Source organism: Mustela erminea, chromosome 4, assembly GCF_009829155.1.
Source record: "Mustela erminea isolate mMusErm1 chromosome 4, mMusErm1.Pri, whole genome shotgun sequence".
Classification (NCBI taxonomy): Eukaryota; Metazoa; Chordata; class Mammalia; order Carnivora; family Mustelidae; genus Mustela; species Mustela erminea.
Genome location: NC_045617.1, coordinates 71,218,801 through 71,240,744, shown reverse-complemented (window position 1 = coordinate 71,240,744; position 21,944 = coordinate 71,218,801). Strand labels below are relative to the sequence as shown.

At 36.8% G+C, this 21,944-nt stretch overlaps 1 protein-coding gene across 7 annotated transcripts in view; it reads right to left on the bottom strand.

The window, feature by feature from the left end:
- ARHGAP18 (Rho GTPase activating protein 18) overlaps nt 1-21,944 on the bottom strand; it is a 200,847-nt gene that overhangs the window by 23,449 nt on the left and 155,454 nt on the right. For all 7 annotated transcript variants that reach the window (XM_032339551.1, XM_032339550.1, XM_032339552.1 and 4 more), the window contains exons 6-10: nt 14,563-14,728; nt 12,162-12,253; nt 7,679-7,756; nt 4,155-4,314; nt 1,969-2,051 (exon numbers count right to left, since the gene is read on the bottom strand). In XM_032339551.1, the coding sequence (XP_032195442.1) occupies nt 1,969-2,051; nt 4,155-4,314; nt 7,679-7,756; nt 12,162-12,253; nt 14,563-14,728 (579 nt within the window). The remainder of the gene's footprint in view (nt 1-1,968; nt 2,052-4,154; nt 4,315-7,678; nt 7,757-12,161; nt 12,254-14,562; nt 14,729-21,944) is intronic.

Here is a 21,944-nt window from a genome sequence, read left to right as displayed (position 1 = left end):
GTTACAGTCTACAAAGTTTATACACCTGATCCCATTCCTCCAAACAGCAAATGCAAGAGTGGCATTAGGCTCGTAAAAAACTGGAGAAGTTTGCATTAAGCTTCCTGAAATTATCTTGTGACAGAGTTTTCCTTCACTTTGAACTAAATGTAAGTGGTTTATTTTCTTGTACATATGGCATTTCTGTTTCAATGTTTCTATTATTAGAGTTCTAGTTTGAAACATCCATCAAGGCCAGCTCATTAAGCTCTTAAATAAAGCTTAATTATTAATTTTTTTTTTGCATTTTCCAATATTTTATTCTAAATGAGTATTTCCTTCTTGATGCATACAATTATACTCCTAGGAACCTTATATGAAAAAATTAAAGCTATTCTAAAATTTTAAAAAGTATCTCTTTCAACAGAATTTTCAAAAGAGTGTGCCGGGGACTCTGAAGGCAAATTCCAAAACTGAGTTGTAGACCAGCCTTGCCCCAATAGAAACCATATTGGAATAAGTGTTTCCTCTCACAAATATTTGAACTCATTTGAATGCAGACATGTTTTAAGTAAATCATGTGTCTTTCAATGCCTGCCTTATACTGGTCAGTCACAGAGCCATCACAGACAGGTACCTCTATGTGAATAAGAAAAAGATGGATTAAATTTCTCTTTCAGGGCTCTGTGTCAGGGCATAGTTGACAAGAAGACTGGAAATCAGTCCCCACGCTGTCCTATTTCAGCCACAATCTACCCTTACACAGCCAACTCTGTCACACAATGTTCAAATGTAACCCTTTCTGGTGCTGGCCTCTCTCTTCAAAACACCTCCACCTAATGCACAGCCTTCTCAGCATGTAACAATCGGTGAAGCAAAAGAACTTTTTTTTCCCCTGACTTAGTAAAGGGAATAACTCTTTGGAAGTTCTCCTGTAGAAATGCAGGGATTTTACTCCAGTAATCCTCATAAACTCTTTCATCCAGAAAAGTTCAGTATTAACATTCAATTCCTTGGGCCGAAAGAACTATCACCCAGTTTCAGTTCAAAGAGTCTTAATGAGGTACAGGAAAAACTTCCAAGATTTAACAACTGGCTTTGTTTTCTCGACATGAAATTTCCTGGCATGATTTTTCATTTTAAATAGAAAGAAATATAGAGGGTAGAGGGGCAAGGGTTCTGCCCCTGGCTATATAAAAACAATTTTTTGAGGCAATGACAAAACTTAAGGTAACTACTCTTTCTAAATTGTATTTTAGAAGTTTCCTTTTTCTTTCATAAGTTTATAACTAAACCTTTAAAACTACTCTGTAAACTTTTGATGTTAAGAAAATAAATCAATATGGAACAATCCATTGATTATTATAAAAGCCTCCAATAATGCTTATAATAAATGGTATTAAATCATATAGACCAAATCACTTTGAAATGCTGATGTAAATCAAAAACTCAGGGAAGCCATTAGAGAAAGTACTAGAACTTCTTTGAGTCAGTCTATCTTTTGGCTAACCAAACATTTCAAAAATCATCATTATTACTTATTTCAAACTCTACTGCTTAGCACTACAAATGTAACATCTTTAGGCAACAGTAGGTTTTATTAGATGAGCCTTACAACTTTCTTTTTAAACATCCATTTCTAACTTACATGTTCATTAAATTAAATTTGGAAAACATAGAAAAATAAAAAGGAGAAACCAAAAGCACCCAAATTTCCATCAAAAAAAAAAAAATGAACCTCACTCATTGGTTTCGGTAGAGGCGTTCCAGCAAAAATTAAACACCTGATAATACTATTAACATGACTAGTCTAGTACATACACTAGTGAAGAGTTAAAAACTTCCACCATTTATCTTTAAAAGTCAGTCTTTCCTTTAGACACTTAACTAGGAACACTTCCATGAAAACATCACCTTGTTTTACCACAAATAATGAGAAATTACTCCTCTGAGTTCTGAGGGATATTTAACGTAAATGAATCTGCTGACCTTAAGTGTGTCTCTGTTTGCATCAGGCAGGAGGATGACAAGAAGGTTCAAAGCCTGTAGTTGTTGCTTCCTGGTTGGAAGATCTGCAGACAGATTAAATAAATCAGAACTCTTTTCTTTACCAAACATTTTTTTTTTTACTTCCTTTTTTCATTTTGTAAGAAAAAAGTTATTTGGCATAAACATCCCTGTGAAATTTAAGACACAACAACTGAGCAGCGAGCATTCTTGAGAGTGTGTTTAAGAGAGATCAGGAGAAGCAGCTGCTGCGTTAGAGCTTCCTCTCAGAATGCTCACTTCCAACTGTGATCATATGACGAGCGGCCTTATGTTTGCAGACACACAACAGTGCTTTGGAAATAATTTTAACTTCTGCGTGATAATTATTCCCCAATGAAGAAACACAGAAAGTTAGCCCTTCCACGGTATGGTGTGAGGGTGCCTCTGTAACAGTGAAGGTTGTTTCTTCATCGGTGAGTGGACAAATCACATGCTAAGAGTCCACTGATTCCAATAGGAAGAAGTAAAATGGAGCCTGGAACACAGTAAGTGGTAGATAAATATCTATGGGATGAATTAGAAAACCAACCAGTGATGACTGAGTCAAAGAGGTACACGATGATCATTGATAGTTATCACTTTTAGTAACCATCGACATGGAAGTAATACTCATGGATATTTGGAATCGTTCTGGTACCTTGTTCCTAAGGAGTGGATTTGTCCTTGAATCCATATCCAAAGAATGTATGCAAAAGAGCATAACTTAACCATTACAAATATTTTAAACACAAGATGATTTTAGTCATGTCTCCCCAAGAAATTCTGAAGAAATGATATGAGAAGACACATGAGAATCATCTTGATATTACATGCTTTAGATAAACAATGGAGTATTACTCAGAATATGCTGGAAATAATGGAATATTACTAAGTCATAAAAATAGAAATCTTGCCATTTATGACAACACGAATGGGTCTTGAGAGCATTATACTAAGTAAAACAAGACAAAGACAAATATATGATTTCACTTATATGTGGGATTATAGGAAAACAACAACAACAAAAATCAGCTTATAGATACAGGACAATTAGTGGAAGCTAGGGTTGGGAGGGGTGTGGGCAAAATAGGTGAAGGGCATCAAAAGGTACAAATTTCCAGTTATAAAATAGTGAAGTCATGGGGACATAAGGTACAGCATGGCGACTACAGTTGACAATATATTGCATATTTGAAAGTTACTAAGAGAGTAGATCTTAAAAATTCTCATCACAAGAGAAAAAAATTCTGTAAATATACATTGTGATGGATGTTAACCAGACTTACGGTGATGATCACTTCACAATACATAAAAATATTGAACCATTATGTTGTAGGTCAATTATATCTCAATAAAAAAAATTTGGAAGGACCCAGAAGAGTTCTGGTGGACACTGTAGCTCACCATAATCATCAATAGTGGTACCTTTTCCCTCTCAAGGTGTCCCAGTTGGGAAGTTAAAGATATAGTCATTAGAATGTAGCGATGGCATTTTTCCTTTTTTGATGGTCTCTGGGACTAAAAGGAATAATTACAGCAGTATGCAAACCTTATAAGATCTCTGTGTTCACTGGAAAAGAATCAAGAACTATTCGATACATTAATTTGGAGCTTGTGCAATACCACAAAATGGCAAGGTAGAAGAAGTATGTACCCCTCCTCCAAGGAGGCAGCCAAATAATTTGTTCCACGTTTCTGCATGACAATTTCAGAACTTCATTTTTTGGGAAATAATCACAGACTCTGCTCATCTCCTTGTGCGTTTATGATAACTGTTAATCCACAGCTTCTCCAGTAAGTGTTGCTTTTAACACTTGGCAAGAAAAATGTATCAGATCTTACGTGACTCATTCTATTAGACAAGAAATGCGAAGTTCCAGGTTTTAACAAGAAAATATAGTGCAGGGCTCAATGGGCATGCAATTAATCTGTCCCTGAGGAGAACATCCTGTCATCTGTTTATTCAGAGATGTATATTTGTAAAGGAAAAGGACAACAATGTATGGCATTTGAGCTGCCGTTGACAGAGAGTCAATATGTCTCTCCGAATGTATCCAGTTATACTTTCTGTGAGGCAAAGTGTCATTAAAACAATTAACATGGATGGCACCAGCACAACGGCTGCCTCAAAGAGAGACGGCACTTACTCTGGACGGCCTGAAAGGCTTTGAGATATTCTACACTGAGCAGCGGTTGGGGCAGCTCCCGGATGAAGAGCTTCAGCAGGCTGGCGGCATCATGCTGTTTGACACTTTCCCAATTAAAAGTCCCTTCATAAAACTTTGCTTCCAGTTCTTGGCAAAGATTCTGAAAGGCAGAAGAAAAAAAAAAAAAAGGCAAGAAAGAAAAGCTACCAGTAAGTGCATTTTTTTTTTCCCTGCTGAGAGTGTGATACACTTCCCACTTTCCAAGACATTCTACTCTGTAGAAAAGAATCCAAAAGTACTAAAGGCCAACACTTCTCTGTCACTCAGAAAAATACTACTCGGCCAAGTACACTTTTTCCGTGACAAAAGATAGCCAAGGCCACAGAATTCAAAAACTGCATACATTTTCCTGCATCTGCAACAGACCTTAAGCGGTCAAGGTTTAATCAGGAAAAGATTAGTTAAAATCATCATTCTGTGTGGGAGCTTTACTTCAGATGCTGTAAGTTTTCCTTTGATTTTAAAAATCATCTTTTAAGGGTGCCTGGGTGGCTCAGTGGGTTAAAGCCTCTGTCTTCAGCTCAGGTCATGATCTCAGGGTCCTAGGATCAAGCCCCGCATTAGGCTCTCTGCTCAGCGGGGAGCCTGCTTTCCCCTCTCTCTCTTTCTGCCTGCCTTTCTGTCTATCTGTGATCTCTGTCTGTCAAATAAATAAATAAAATCTTTTTAAAAAATAAATAAATAAATTATGTTTTAAAAAGTCTGTTTTAAATTATTTAGAAGTACATGACATAACAAAATACATAATCAATCTCTGGGCCTAACGTAGGGGGCTACCTCTTGGTTAGTCACCTCTGGGAAATGGAAAACCAAATTCTAAAGCAAATGAGGCCTGAAAATACATCAGTACCTGTCTTGGGTGCCTGAGCCGTAAGTGGCACAGCCATCCGGCCACCAGCTGCAGAGAACAGTGGGAGTCCCCGCCGAATCAGAAATACCTAGTTTGTCTACCTCAAGGACTCTACAAGATCTGCCAGACAAATTATTAGTAATCAATTTAGTTTCACAATTACTGTTTTCCAGGGACCTTTTCACTGTGGCTTAAACCCTATTAGGTGAGAAATCCTTTCAAGTTTCTGTCACTCCCTTATGTTGAACTCTTCTCCCAAAGACGGTTCTTTGTTTTTCTGGGGAGATGAATTTATTACACTTTCTCTTCCCTACACAACTCCATCCCTCTCCTCCAGTTATTTCTGTAATGGGTGAAATACATAAAGGGGGGGGGGTAGGGGAAAGAGAGGTGAAGGGAGAGAGGAAGGCAAGAAAGGAGAGAGGGGAGGAAGGGAAGGAGAAGGAGGAATGGGAAGAGGGAGAAAGAGGAGACAGGAAAGGGAGAGGGAAAAAGGGAGGGGGGAAAGGAAGCGGGGGGAGGGGAAAAAAGGAAAGAGAGGGGGGAAGGAGAGAAAAGAGTACAAAAAATTTGGTGGGGCAGAGGAGAAAGACAACCCAAAATCTTGCATATTATCTTTAAATTATGTATAATGGATCAGCTGCTGCATAATTTGGGATGTGACAACAGGCCAGGTTGAAGAGTTGAGCCAATGGAATCCACTTAATTGACCTTCTTAGAAATTACATTTAGCTGAACTCAAGCTTCTGCCAGCTCTCCAGTCAAAAGTGTAAAATATGCTTTCCTTTTTTTTTTTTTTTTTTAAGATTTTGTTTATTTATTTGACAGACAGAGATCACAAGTAGGCAGACAGGCAGGCAGAGAGAGAGGGAAGCAGGCTCCTGGCCAAGCAGAGAGCCCGATGTAGGGCTCGATCCCAGGATTCTGGGATCATAACCTGAGCTGAAGGCAGAGGCTTTAACCCACTTTAACCCAGGCGCCCCTAAAATATGCTTTCTGTTCACCACTGTGTACTCAAGTAAACGTGTTTATGACTCTTAGGCGCTGGCCCTTACAGTCTGCTAATCAGTGCTGTGACCAGTGGACTCAGAAGGGGTATTATTGTCCATGTGGGTACTATGAAGTCACGTGACCAGCTTCTGAGGGATTCATTCTCAAATGCACCTCTCAACAGGACTTACCTCAGAATCCCACATGACGCCTGTGTTTGACTGTTGGTAAAATCGCCCTAAATGTTAAGAAGTGGAGTGAGACAATGGCAGCTTATCAAACTCATGCGGGCCCCAAAAGGGTTTCAGGGACCTCTGTGTACTGAACACCGAACCCAGGGGACACAAGCTGAATGAACTGTGTGAGCAGTCACTCCATGCAGTGAGAGCCTAGTAGGCGGGAACTAGCATTCCACAACGAGGAAACTCATCAAAATAAGCAGGTGCTGTAAACTGTGCAAGGTCTCGATAGTAATTCCAATCCTGGCAGCCCCACGGCCACAGTCACAAGCCCGGAGCATGTGCACCCACCAACAGTCTGTTCTCTCATCCAGCTCTAAAAATGTCATACAGAATAGGTCTTAAGGAAATGAACAGAAAAAATCTCTTTGCCCTGTCCTATTTTCGAGTGGATTTGCAAATTCAAGAAGACAATAGGTTGGACAAAGGCAATCATTTGCGCCACCTCAGTTGAGTTTAGAGGGTCAGAAGCTGAATTTAGAGGCTTCGGAGGCTGTTAATGGCAGCTAACCAAAGCCTTCTCCTAGATACGTTCTCCAGATAGAGCTACAGTTCCAAGCGTGAGGCCCCTGTAAAATGCAAATCCCCCGGGACACTTATGTATTATGCATCCTCTGAAGGGTAATTCTACCTTTGCTGTGCATTTACTGGATGCTTTATTCCCTAGAGCAGGAGCTGGGCGCCAGGGAGAAAGGAGGAAGATACCAGCATCCCAAGACAGTGGGAACAAAATGCCAGCTTGCCAGAAAAGGTGGCAGCAGGAGAGAGAACGGGAAGTCTGGGCATCGCCTTGCCTCTTTCACAAGCCAGACTCGGGCTACCCTGCAGTGGGTGTGACAGGAACTGTGAAAGTCAGGAAAGGAATTGAGGCAAAGTCTCATTTCCTCAGTTCCCACAGACTGGTATATGGAGACGAAAGTCACATCCTCCTCTTCTGCTCACCTGGTAGAGTTTCTCATCCACATTTTTTTTTTAATTCAATTGCTATTAATCACACTGACTAAATCTACGACCAGTCCCCTATTAATATTTTGACTCACTGTGTTCTCTTTTCACCAGAAGGATGGAACTCCTCTTGGCTTTTGCTTGTTGACTTTTGTTCCTGTTTTACCTCTGCACAGCAGAGAGATTAAAATCATTTGCCTCTCCATCATAATAGTATTATAGCTAATACACTGATTTTGAAGAAAAATGAAAACTTACAACCATCAGCAAAGACTCCAAAAAAAACTAAATGTAAACTGAAGGTTCAGAGGTTTTATCTTTATATTGTACCTACTTGACTAACAGTGGGGGAAGAAGGGGTTGGGAGGAGAAGTTAGCTTTTAAAATGAGAAAGCGTAATTGAACAATAAAGGGTGACATGAGTAGAACCAAGAGATTACCTTGATTCTACCAGCGGCTCCAGGTATTCTCAAGAGGCCTTCAGTTTCCAAACCTCCCTCTTCAATTCGGGAAATCAGCTGTGTATAAACAGAAGAACATTCTGACGTAAGGATTCCTAACAGGTACAATTCCAAATTGAACATCTGCTTCACATAGAGATAAATGATGACAATGATGGGTAAGCGGGCTTTCATGAAGTTTTGAATGCTACTGCACTAGCACTAGCCTTTCAACCAGAAAGTCTCAAAACTTTACTTCTAATTGAGAAGAAGTGGGGTCTTATTCTCCTTTGTTACAGAAGTATAATCATTTCACACAACAGCTGCTGTACTCCAGACAAATGGAGACTGAAGTTGTTCACTGCTTAAAAGCAACTAAGACCATCCGTGTCTTCTGCTTTTCCAGAAACAGACATTCTGAAATCAAATAAATCTTATGAAATTCCATTATTTGCACATTTACATCTCATTTTTAGTTTGTTTAAAAGACTTGTTTATGGTACGAAGGAGGGGGGAAAAAAAAAACCTGTTTGTAAATATTCATTTTTAAGCTTTGCAGCTTTTAGTGGTAAACCAAGACAAAAAATAGTTCTTGTTGAGGGCTTCTAAATCATTTCTGATGCCCAATGAATATACACAGATCTATCTCTAGAACTCCACTAAAATACCAAAGACTTTTTTTTAATAATGCAGAAACCCACAAAAATAGGCAAATGAAGAAATTACAATGACATACTGTCGGAAGCTAGGAAGATGATAAAAAAAAAAGTGGTTAGTTTCTTGGCCGAGTGATCTTCCAATTGAAATATGTATTCCCTGGGAAATGCACACAGGCTTTATCGGGGGTACTCTGCTATTTTAAGGAAATCAATTTCTTTGTGCTCAGGCTAAATATAAGGCAATTACTAGCATTGCATAGGTTTTCCTTCCTACCACCCATCCCCATTCACCACAGCCTTCTACTTTATAAAAGACAGACCTACTCTTCACTCATCCCCAAACTTACTATAATCTCTCTGCACACCCTAAGACATAAAATCTTCCAGAGTGCCAAAGGATGTAAAATTTTATTTTATTTTTTTCTCAGGGAAACGTCCTTTAATGATTTACCAAGGCTCTATAAACTACATAAAGCTGTTTCTTCCATGCTTATAAAAGTGTCTATTAGGAGCAAAGCAAGGTATCATAAAATGAGGTCTTTTGACCTTTGTCTAGATGTTCTGAAATCAGATATATTGTAGTGTGGAGACACTGGAAGCGAGGCAATTTTTCTTTAATGACCTCATCTCTCCTATCCCCGGATTAAGGCCAAAGAATGCACGCATCTTCAGGGAGTCAGGTAAGACTACGTGAAGAGTAGTTTCAAAATTCTCCTGAGGATTTATTATTAGATAAAGTAAGAACCATCTCTGACCAGTCAAAGCAGTGCATGATTTTTAAAAATTCAACTGGAATGTTTTCCAAGACTACATTTTTCAAGGTACACTAGATAATGAACCCACAGCTAAAAACCTTACAAAAGTTATTTTAGATTAGATGGGCATTACTCAATAAAGGATTTAAGACTAAACTTAACAAATAATACCATGCAAAATTTATTCAATGTCTGAGCAATTTTCATTTTTATTTCATCTTATAAAATGTTTAAAACGTTCCATTAGCAAATAAAATTCTTTGCTGGCTACTAGAGCAAATTAGTTTTTCACAATAGTACATGCCTTTCATTTTCATCAAATACACAGGATAAATGGAGATTTCTAAACAACTGAATAAGAGTAAGATTTGAGTCTTTATATTCAAGTTCTTTTTATTCCTCTCAAATGTGGAATACTAGCATCCAATAGAGAAATGTATATATAATGCCTGAAAGAATGTCATGTGGTTTTTCATATTTCTCACTTAAAAAATATTTTTGGCCACCACATTATATTTCATTATTAAAATATAAATAAGAAATACTTTATAGCTCTTTTATTTTCAAGACTTAAAAATGGAAAATAACTATATAGTTCTATATATTTTAATCATGCTCCTTTTTAGTAATTTATCTTACATGACACATTGCATAATGTATCAGTAATGTTCACAACATCTCCTAAGAAGGATTATATGCTTATATGAATTTATGAACTGAAAATGAAGTCAGAAGTTTTTGACACAAAGTATCTTTGATTTGGCTGATTAGTCTGACAGTGAGAATAGAATTTGCTAATTTGTTAGGAATTTTCTATAGATAGAAATTTAAAGTACTTTATTTTCCTGACGTTTTCTAAGAATATGGTTTAAACAATGTGCCTCTGAGCTTTTAAAAACAAAACAAACAAGAAAACAACACATATAATTCACAGATCTGAGATAAGCTTTGTTAAAACACTTTTTTGGGTATAATTCTTAATAAATGAGTATAATCCTCTAAAAACTGGTGATAAACCTTTTTGCAAATGAGCGATTTCCAGTTCTTTGTTTTGTACAAAACTGAGAAACACCTAATTGAGGTGACAGTTGCTCATCGAAAAAGTATTTTTCAATGCTAGATCACTGTCATTTTTTTGCTTATCATTCAGAGGGGAAGCATACAGATGAGTGTTATCTGATAGTAAACTCTTTACACCCTCTTTTATTTTTTGTGTGAACAAGAGTCTTTAAGGCTGTTACCAAACAACTTCACACTAGTTGGAAGCCCAAGTCTTCTGAATATTGAAGAGACCAAAAAGGTAAAATAACTACACAAACAAAACAATTTCAAGAGAAAATGACATGGGACTGCGTGTAGCCCTCAGCCTGACCAGGAGACATCTCTGAATTTTTGTGGAGACCAAAACGTACTCTTCACTGATGTGATGGTGAATTTGATAAAGTCAAGCATGACACATCATTGGTTTTTGGTCAAAAGCCAGTCTAGATGTGGCTGTGAAGGTATTTTTTTTTTTTTAGATGTAATTAACATTTAAATCAGTACATTTTGAGTAAAGCAAATTACTCTACATGACGTGGGCGGGTTTCATCCAGTGGGTTGGCGGCCTCAGCAGCAAAGACTGAGGTTTCCCAAAAAAAGTGGCAATTCTGCTTCAAGACTGCAACACGGAAAACCCACAGGAGTTTCCAACCTACAGATTTTGGACTCAATACTGCAGTATCAGCTCTTGCCCAAGTTTCCAGCCTCTGGACTGCTCTATTTCAGACTTGCCAGCCCCCACAATCACATAAGCCAATTCTTTAGAATGAATCTCTTTCTATGAACATGTGTGAGCGTGTGTGCACAAGCACGTGCGCATACACACGCACACACACACACCCTTCTTACTGATTCTGTTTCTTTGGAGAATCCTTACCCACTTGGAAAAGATGCTGATGAGATCCTTGCCATGCACAGTCATCTGTGGTAGTGTACATTTTACTTAATTTACTTAATTTAAGTAAATTATGTTTCCATTTTACTTAATTTACTTAAATTAATATGAATATCTGACCCACATTTGTCAGCACTTCCCAGCTCCTCACAGGCACGGCTGGCAACTATCCGTACAGACACAAGTTCTATAGGCAGTGGCCGGCAGAAGCTGGTGAGAAGAACAAACTCAGCAGAATGAAGCTTATCAGGAGAAACAATGAGATACATGTTTGGAAGCGATGGTGATCATGAGAAATAATGGGGCCCGAGATTAATAGGTAAGAGAGCTGAGCGTGGGTTTGGAATAGTGGAAGAATCAGTCCCAAGGAGCTTGGGCTTTGTATTGAATGAGTTGGTTGAGCCAGTTGATGGGAAAGTTCCCACTGCCACTCTTCCTATCCCCAGAGCTTCCAGAAAGTGTGACATGCTGGGGTTGCTACAAAAAAAATCTATAGCTTGGGTAGTCCATGACTGATCTGCCTACCTTCCTCACTGCGCATTCCTGGCTTTTGTCATGTGTAATCTGTGTTTCTGAACAAGGATGGCTCAGAGATTAGACTGAAATTTTTATATTGCCACAGATAAACCCCTTATGAATAACTGAGTGTTGATGACACCAGTGACTTGATAGTTTAGCAATCACTTTCTTATTCTACTTTATGGTTTCTTTGCCTACTTTGGAAGTAGGCATTGGTAAATTAAATTGGACATCCTCACTGTAAATAGGAAAGCTTGGGAAACACACACAGGCATGAAATATTCATGAGGGTTCAATTCCCTAGAAATTTATAAGCAGTTCCCGCTCCCGTGTATTATAGAACTGAAATCTCAATTATACAAAGCTAGCTAATATAAGACAGGAAAATGATGCCAGGTAATCACAGTTATAGTAATAACACAGAAAACATCACCATAAAATAAAAATTATGAGCCCTTGAAACAAATTTGTTTCCTGAATAGAAAATCAAAGTACAAAATAAAAGAGCACATCAATTGGAAAACTATATTATAATATTATGAATGCCAAAAAAGAAAAAACTTCTATTAGTTCAAGTATGTTCTCTCTGTGCTGACCGATTTAGGCCTACTTACTTTTTGAAATATCAAGGGTATTCGAGTTCCTGGTACTTTCCTCTGATCTTGTTCTAACAACACTGTCAATGGAATACAAAAAAGGCCGGAATCTGCAACAAAAAAATAAAACTTCTTAACTTCCATCCATCTATAAAATATTAATGCAAAAATATTAAGGCATCAGATTTCTGATACTGTCATTCAAACAAATAACTATTTATTGAGCACCTATTAAGTGAATGACACTGTCTAGCCATTGGGTCCACACATCGCCATAGGAAAATCTTGACCCTGTCTTATATAGCAATCTAGCAAGGAAAGACAGCTAAGTAAATGATTGCAATGAATCACCAAAATGATTAGAAAAGTTATACTGTCATGTAAGAGAAATAATGCCATGCGAGTATGTGAAATATACAAGTAACTTACTAAAGGTAACAAATTAAAAGTTTTGGCTAAAGCAAATATTACTTACTCATCTCTTTCATATGTAACTGACATTTAACATTCTATATATAATACAGCAAAACAGAAATGTTTGCTCTTCGAGAAATCAGTCAACCTAATGATCTTGTTTTACAAGAGTTTTTCTTTAGAAAGTACAGACACACACACACAAAAAAATTGTGATGAATTTTTGTCTTTCAGTCTCTGCAGTTTATCTCAATATATGAATAAAAAGAAGGTCTGTTCTCTCTGTAAAAAAAAAAAAAAAGAAAGAAAGAAAGTACAGACACTTCAGACACTTGGTAGTTCTTAAATTGTGATTTGTAGTTTCATATATTTGGGAACAACTCCAGAAGAACTGAAAGGTAATAACGTAAAATTTTTCTAAATTAAATCCTATACACCATAGCTTCTGCTTAGTACCTCCTACCCCACCCCCATCACTGAAGGAACAATTAGCACAGAAGTGTAACACAGGTCATCAGGGGAGATGTAAATTATTTGTGACTAGGAAACGGGGCTTTATATTGTGGAATGAGGACCTTGAAAACTGACACTCAATAGAGATGCCAATCAAGAGAATACCAGTAACCTAATAATTTGTAGCTTAAGCATTGTCCAAAAAAATGTAATCTTCAAAAATGTCAAGAGTCTAGTTTATGAGATGAATATATTAGAGGAGCTACAAAAATATTTAAGAAATGGAAAGAAAATCTATTCTGTTAATAGTTATACTGTAAATGAGAATGGCTTAATACTTCTCTCTCTACTAGGAAGCAATTCTAAAACACAAAAAGCCTCTCTAAGCCATTTTAAAAGTCCTAAGCACTGAGTCACAGCTATTTAAATTATATTTCTATTTTATATTTGGAAAAGGCTTTGTGACAAGCTTCTGAAAAAACATCTAAAGTCCTTCATTATCCATAATGGTCTTGCGGAAAATAAGAAGCACCATTTAACTCAGAAATTCACCATCCCATGCCTTAAGCTATAATACTCAAGAGGAGCTGAGCACAGAATGAGGTCTTCTGGGGCCCAGCATGGGAGAGAGGACCTTGAGGGAAGGTATACGTCAGTCCTACAGAGATTTTGCCTCTATAACTTAAATCAGGTGAATATGTGTCTTTATTAATGTTACCATAGCAACTCAGTAATCCTCATTCTTGGTGTTTCTTTAGGAGAGAACTTAAAAGTTAAATAAGAAGCCAGAGATTCCTAAAGACTTAAACTTTTTTAAATTAATAGATAATTATCTGGATTTCTAGACCAATAAAATCTTGGATAAAAACTAAGAGGTGTCTGTTTTCTGTAAGATTATAAAAAATAAAGTCTGTCTGTGTAATGGGTATAGCAAGTTGCTTACAAAAGGAAAACTGCATATATCCATGAGGAGTACAATTTGGTGGTATTATGTGCCACAATGGCATTCTTTTCTTAACAGACTGAAGAAGGTTTTTGCAAAATAGTTATAAGTAGAATGTAAATGAGCAAAGGGACAGGCTACTAACTACTCTATGTACTTCCCATCAAATAAATAAGCAAAAGCAATGAACTAGGATCAACTATCTTAAAGTCATTTTTCAAGATCTGATTTTGGAAAAAAAGAAGTTTATGTACCAAAAGTATCTCTTACATGTAGTTTTCAAAGGAGAGTGCATTTGAGTTAAGAGTCCTCAATACAAAAAAAAAAAAAAAAGAAGAAGAAGAAGAAGAAGAAGCTTTAATTCAGAATTTCCTTCCAAGGTAATTAAATACTTTATTATCTCTTTATTTTTTATAGTCTAAGAGAACAGTCCACGTTTATCAAGTTACAAAATTTTTGAAGGCAATGTTTTAAATTCTGAATTTTAGAAGTATTCAAGTATTGGTTTATTTTGTAGGTATTCCCCCCCCCCCAAGAATACTGCTCAGAAGCCAAGTTCATCTTTGCTTCTTTTGAAGTAAATCCAACGGTTTTTCATTTCAAAATTACCTTTTGTTTTTATTTTCACAGCTTTTTGTTGCTTCAATTCAATACCCAATACATCATAGAGGGCAGTCAGCTCAATGAGGGCTAAACGGCAAACTTTCTTCATGTCCTGGGGTGCTAGGTCACCAATCCGGGTGATGCCTGTTTTGTCTTTTGGACATCTGAAATTCTAAAATAAGTACCATTAATAGAGTAAGGATTTATAGGGTCTAACCCCATTTTTAGTGAAAGAAAACAAAATCATTACTATAGAAAGAAGCTGTATTCAGAGTAGTGACTATGAAAGCCATGGCAAAATCACTTCAGTCCGAATGAGGGGCCATCTTGTCATGTTGATGATCCTTAAGGCTGAGGGGAGTCAGTACATGAAGTCCAACAGACAAAGGGACCAGCTGTGGACCAGGCGTACTAATACCGGTGACTGAGAGCACAACAGAGACAGTAAAACTGAAGGAGAAAAAGAACTCTAGTTACTGACCTTTGACAATAAAGAAAGATTAGGAGTCAAGAGAAACCATGAGGAGAAAGAGGAATAGTAACCATGAGTGAGTACTTAGAATGTGCAAGGTACACTTTACCTATGCTACTGTCAAAAATATGTAAAATATGATATGAAATATTGAATATTTACAATATAATATATATAATAACGTTGTCATAAAACCCCAGAAGGTCTGTATAGCATTGGGGTGGCAGGAAGAATGGAAGGAATAGTAACAGCATGGCCTTTAAAGCCAGAATGCCTACCAGTCATCTTGCTACCAACCAGCTACTAACAATCTGGTAATTGTTACCAGATTGTTCTTTCTACAAAATGGCAGAAGGGGAGGGGTGAGGAAGAAGGAGCCGGGCATAACCAGAGGGAGAAGAATGAAGGCAGAACAGATGGTGGAGAACAGGGAGAAGGTGGGGAAAAAGGCCACCTAATTCAGAGGACGGTTGTGGGGTTTAATGCCTGGCACTTCCCTAGTACCTTTAAAGGGATGCTATTTTTATTACTTGCACTGCTAAATAAAGAGACTTAGAGATACAACTACCACAGGCAAGTAAAGTGGTATTTTGTTGTTTTCTACCAATATATGCCAATATTTCTGCCAATTTATTGTTTTCACCAATATTATCTACTACCTATTCAGCCACTTTTAATATTAAATACATTAAATATAAAGAAACAAACCACAAAGTAAAAATATGAATTTCTCTAAGACACTAAATACAAAGTATAGTCCCACTGTATTTACTGTGATCATTCTCTAATGGCTTGATTAAAAAAGGGTTATAAAGGCTATATCTTTTGGGGTTACCCTTGACTTCCTCATTTAATGGTCAAGGATGTTTAACTGGTTCCCTTTTACTCCTTTTACTTTGCTCATTTTTTCACCATATGATTAACACTTCCTGGTCTAAAATCTAGTATAAAAGACATGTCTTCAAGCAGCCTTTCTCAAAGTCAGATCCAGGGAACCAAGAAGTTACATAATACCCTTTCAAGGAGCCTATGAGGTCAAAACTATTAATAATTAATCCTAAGACATTATTTGCCTTTTTCACTCCCATTCTCTCATGATTGCACACTGGAGTTTTCCAAAGGTATAAGATAGGTGCTTTTCCAACAGATTGAATACAGACGTAGATGTGAGAATCCAACTGACTTCTACTAAAGTAAGATGCTAGGAATGTTGAAATGTAAAACCATGGCACATTAATAATTTGTTTTAGAAAATAGGGCTATTTTTCATTAAAAATGTTATTTATGCTAACTGTAATACTGTACTTCAAGTGGATTAATAATTTTTTAATTTCTCAATTTCAATTTCCAATATGGTAAATACCCATAGGTATAAGTGATATAAACAAAACCTCTACTCCCACTATCTCTGTTGTTTACTTATCACAAGAAATAATTCCTTAGTCTACATATTCATGTTCCATAGTTCAAGAACACAGGCCAGTGACAAACTTCCATGGAACTCAATCCAAAGAAATTCTTCACATTCCAAAATCACAGAAAGCAGTCTTCTTCCTTTCCTCAAAATCGTTCATGAAATCCTAATTTCTATAGAACTATGAGTATGCTTTCTTTCTTGGTTCAGCTACAAAACACTTCCACAGAGCTGGACGACCAGAGAGACAACAGAGGCCCCAACAGCAGGAAATCAGATTCTTGGCCAGAACGCTGCGTGCGTATCCAGGGTTTTGTCGAAGTGCTGGAAGCCGTGGTAGTTACTGCCCTCAATACCAACATCCTTCCTGACTGGTGAAACAAAAGCTTTGTGAAGTCCTCTATGCTTTTTAAGAAGCTAACAGGGTTTTGAGGCCAAATTGTTTAAGTATCATTGTTTTAGAGCATTTCCTAAAGCCTACAAATTTTGGTAACTGAGCAGCTAAATCCTTTCCAGCAAACTCCACTCAAAGAGAGAACCTCTTTACATAGTTCTTTACAGAAACTTCTTCTATAGAATCTGTTATAGCTTCAAAAAGAGTTCACTATAGGAGAAAATAGGTCTTTCTTAACTTTTTGCAATATGTTTTTTTCCCTGATGAGAATATGAAATAAAACAGCAATAAACATCATTAAACATCCAGTCTAAGTGAATTTCCAGTGTGTTAATGGGGCAGCGCATGGGGTTGAGAACTTGGAACCAGAGCGCAGGTGGCCCATCCTGTCTCCATCACTTACAAGCTACGTGGCCTTTGGCAAATTACATCACCCCTGTGCCTCCTCAGCCACGTTACCTGTAAAATGGGAATAACAACAGAACCCATTCAGAAAGGGTTAAGTGTTACTACTACTTTTCTTCACAGAGCTTCTCAATAATTTCAAGACCTCATGCTTTCCTCTTCTCCTAAATATTACTGTAAGGTAAGGGAAAAAAACAGCACTCTTATTTGATAAATGGTCTTTTGTCATATCCTGCAAAAGTCCCCACAGATGAGAATTATTATAGCACATTCTCAGTGGGGAATTGAGACTTACTAATAGACTAAATATGGCCACACAGCCAGTGACAAAATAAGGATGCAAATTCAGATATTCTAGATGCTAAATTCAGCAATAACCATTCAGCTCTGCTCCATTTTCTCTCTCCACCACAGCACACAGGGAGGAATCTGGATTGCTCAGTAGTGATAGAGGAACAGGAGCCCCTCAAAGAGAAAAGCCAGGTCTTAATCATTTCCGTAGCCATAATGGACCACAGGCCTGGTGCACTGCAGGTGTTCTGACCCAGGCTACTCAATGAGCAAAGACATACACCCTACAGGGAGGAAAGCCCAGAATCAAACTAAGTGAGGTATGGAGCCACTGGCTGGATGGTTCCCCACTGAGCCTCGCATTCAAAATCACACAAGACTTTTCACATTTTCTTCAGGTCTGGCCCCTGAGTTCTGCCCATTGCATTGTTTTCTAAATGGCTGAACCAATCTTATTTACCAACCTTTTTCTTTTTTTAAAGTTCTAAATGTTTTATTAAAATCAGTTACTATTGATCTCATAAACCAAACATATGTAATATAATTCTTTAAAGCATTAGCCAAGGTAAATGTTTAGAGAAACCTAAAATAATATTAGTTCAAACATTTGATTTCCCTAGCAATCTCTGTCATGAGCTTTATTTATTTATTTATTTATTTATTTAACATTGTGCTTTAATGAAAGGAGTTAGTTCTTTATCCCAATGTTTAATTCATAGCAGCAGCTTTTAAATATTTATGAAGTTTCCTGTCATTTTTGTTTAGTTAATAGACTGGATGGTTCAGTTCATTGGCTAAGAGAAGGCAATGCAATTTCAGCAAAAGAAAGCCTCTTTGCCTTTTGAAAAATGTGCTTCAAGAACGAAGTGAAATAAAATTTTTCAGAAATTATAAGGTCATCAGTTCCCATGTGTTACCATAAATTAACCAGGTAGCTCTCCCAGACCGCACCCCTCTTTTGAGGATCTCACAATACAAAGGGCCCCTTAGGTACTTCATCAGTAATGAGGGACCCTGATGGACTTGACTTTAATATGTTAAGTCACTTCTAGCCTCAACTTGGAAAGCAAGAGAATCTATTCTCACCTGATCAATTTCCACAGATGACTTTTTTTTTTTTGATCTGCTAGAAAATGCATTTCTTACCTAAGATTTTTCTACGTGTAAAATGTGATTTTTTGACAGTATTTCATTCATTGTTATTTCCAGAGGATGGATACTTTTCTAGACAAATGAACTTTTGAATTTGCCTTTTTATATTTCTTGCATTTTTTTTTTTTTAAATGGAGAGCAAAGAGCCATAGTTTAACCTTTTCCTGACAACTAAGGACCACAGCCTAAACATCTATTTTGGTATTGTGTACAAATGTGTGTTTGCTATCGATTTTCAGTGTCTTCATTCAATCCCGAAACACCACCTTTTCCACTGTCCTTCAGCTTCCTCCAGAGGTGTTCTGTTCCCTAGCAAACTGCCAACGTGGGTCCACATGCCTAGTTTTTGACCTTTCGTAGCCATGAAACGGTGTTACCAGAAAACCAAAGTCATTATAGAACAAGAATTTACTTGAATTAAACATAATTCAGTAAGAATCCAAAAGATACTAAATAAAGACTTAAGACTTAAGAATTAAATATAGGATATAGACTTAACCAGTTGTAATTTTAAAACTATGATCTTAAAAATTTCTGCATTAAACCCTTAATGTTCAGTCTCCAAAGCAGGATGAAAGAGTATTATTAAATTTCTCTTGTATACGATGGACCCAACAATTCAAAATCTTATTTATATAATATCTCAAGCTATCCTGAGCAAGTTGTCAGCAGCACCAATAGAGTCACTAAACTCACACCTAAATTAAATGCATTTATACCTTCAGGGCACATTAAGTGAAGTCAACATGGTCTTCCAGAAAAAACTCCAGATCCAAAAGCTGAGTCACCTGAGTCATCTAAGCCAAGCCTTAGCATCCCATATAGAGTCTAACCTGTTTCCCTGTATGAGAAATAGGAATTGAAATATCTACCTCATAGAGATCATTTGATAAATAAATACAGAGCATATTTTCTGAGATACAGTAGGTACCTAAAACACAGTAAGTAGTGGCTACATTTTCAAACTGAAGCCCCTTAAAGGTTATGAAACCTGAGCTCCACATTTAAGAGAAATTTGAATCTGCTGTGAGAGATCGTAAAGAATTAACAAAGACTACCCGATGCTGTAAGAAAAAAGGAAATGAATGAAAAAATGAAGTCAACAGAGAACAATGTATTTCATAAAGCTTATTGCTTATTTACAGAAGCAGGGGAGCATAGAGTAGAAATGGAATTTAAGGTTTATCTGCTTAGACACCTGCCTCAGAGCGATGAATATAAATATTCATTCCATCAACCATGCTGAGGACTTGTGAAAAGCTTACAAACCCATGCCTTCCAGAAGACATATGGATAAATGGTTGTATAGATGAACAGATGCATATATGCAGAAATAAATACAAGAATACATTGACAATAATTATCGAAAGCATGGCATCCTAACAGCTTAAAGTATTGTAAGATATATTGTATCTGATGTAAATTCACAGCCAGAGAAAACCTAATAATAAACTTAGATGCTGAACTCGACCCCCAAAAATGGGGTAAGATTCCTTGGTAAATAGAGAACAACAGAGAGGTAAAAAAATGGTAAGGTCATTTCAAGCTTGGGGTACAACATGAATGAAGTCTAGAAGAGAGGTCAGCATAAATGTTAAGCAGAGAATGAAATAAGAGAGTAAGTCTTAAGTCTCTGAAATAGATAGGAACTTATACTTCATTCCACTTTTGAATCAACTTAAAAGTCAACAAACTCTTCATTTTTTTTTTTTTTTAAATTAGACTCTCCTATCTTTCCCTTACAACCCCTTCCATCTGTTGAGATACAGACTGTCACTATTCTGAGAGTCTGGGACTGTAGGTCATCTCTTCAAGTCAAATGGTATGTATTCCTCTACTTTTCCCATTAGGTATATAAATAGATTCCTAATAATATATGGTAAAACTTGGAAACAACATAGATGTCTACCATTAGGGAAATGGTTTAATAAATTTTGATGCAGCTTCACAATGGAATATGATGTATCTATAAAAAAGAATGAGAAACATTTCTATATATTACTATGGAGTGATCTCCAGAATATACTAAGTCAAAATAAAAAACTTCTAGGTTGAGAAAAGTGTGACTGTGGGCTACCATTTACCTAAGAATAAAAGGATAAACCATAAGATTCAAACAAAAAGGAGTTTACCTAGAAGGTAAACTTACCTGTGAGGGGAGAAAGAGAACAGAGAGTAAGGGCTCAAAGACAGAAGCCAGACTTTTAATACATCTTGGTTTTAAATCCCACTTCTGAACTACAAAAATATTTTACATGTTTACAAACAAAATTGAATTTCAAAAAAGCAATGCCTAAAAATTGAAAATAAAATGAAACCATTAAGGCAACCCAGTATTCAGTTGGTAGCTTAACCATATGGAGAAGTATTATCCTATGCAAGCTCAAGCACAGTAATTTTATTCTTACAGGCCTTTTGGGATATATCTCAACGACACAAACAACTGACGAAAAGAAAAACAAGTTTAAGCTGTTTTTCTAGTAAGGATACTGTTGATAGCAGGGGTAGTATTGTTATTCGGAGAATACTGGGCATTAACTGAGGATGTAACACACAAGTAATTATATGTGTTCTAATTATATCGCCTGGGGTATCTGGAGAATGACTATTCTCAGCATGGAAGAAAGAACATACAGATGTACTTCTTGCCTTGGGAAAGGCTTTCAGCAATGACCAACCCATGGAAAAGGAACAGTTCTAGATTCCTGATCATAGTTACAAAAGTATGCTTTTATTAAATGGAACCACGGTCTCTTGGAGAGACAGATGATTCTAGATCTAGAGCAGAAATTGTAGCAGCTACACATGGGAAATTGTGTCTAGGCTACATCTATGAGCTAAATTCTATTTTTGCAAGAAAATTAAAATACAACAACACTAACTGCTCACTAGTGAAAGACGCTAAGGAATCAAAACAATTAACACTGAAAAATAAACACAGTTTTGAGAAACTTTTTCTTAAAATAAGTATTCAAGTTAAATGAATAAAAGAAGAAATGAAAACATCATCTTGTCAATATTAATAAATGAATGGATCAAGCATTAATTAGCAGTGGCTGCCAATTTCACGAAGAGAAAGATGATCAGATATTTTGTGTCTCTTGATACATGATCACATATGAAGTGATCCTGATTAAAAAGAAAGAAAGAAAACACACTGAACCTGATAAATCTATAGTCAAACAATGTAAAAGAAACAGAAGACCATGAGGAATTATAGGGGAAGATTCTCTACAACTCAATCATCAGGTTTCTTCAAC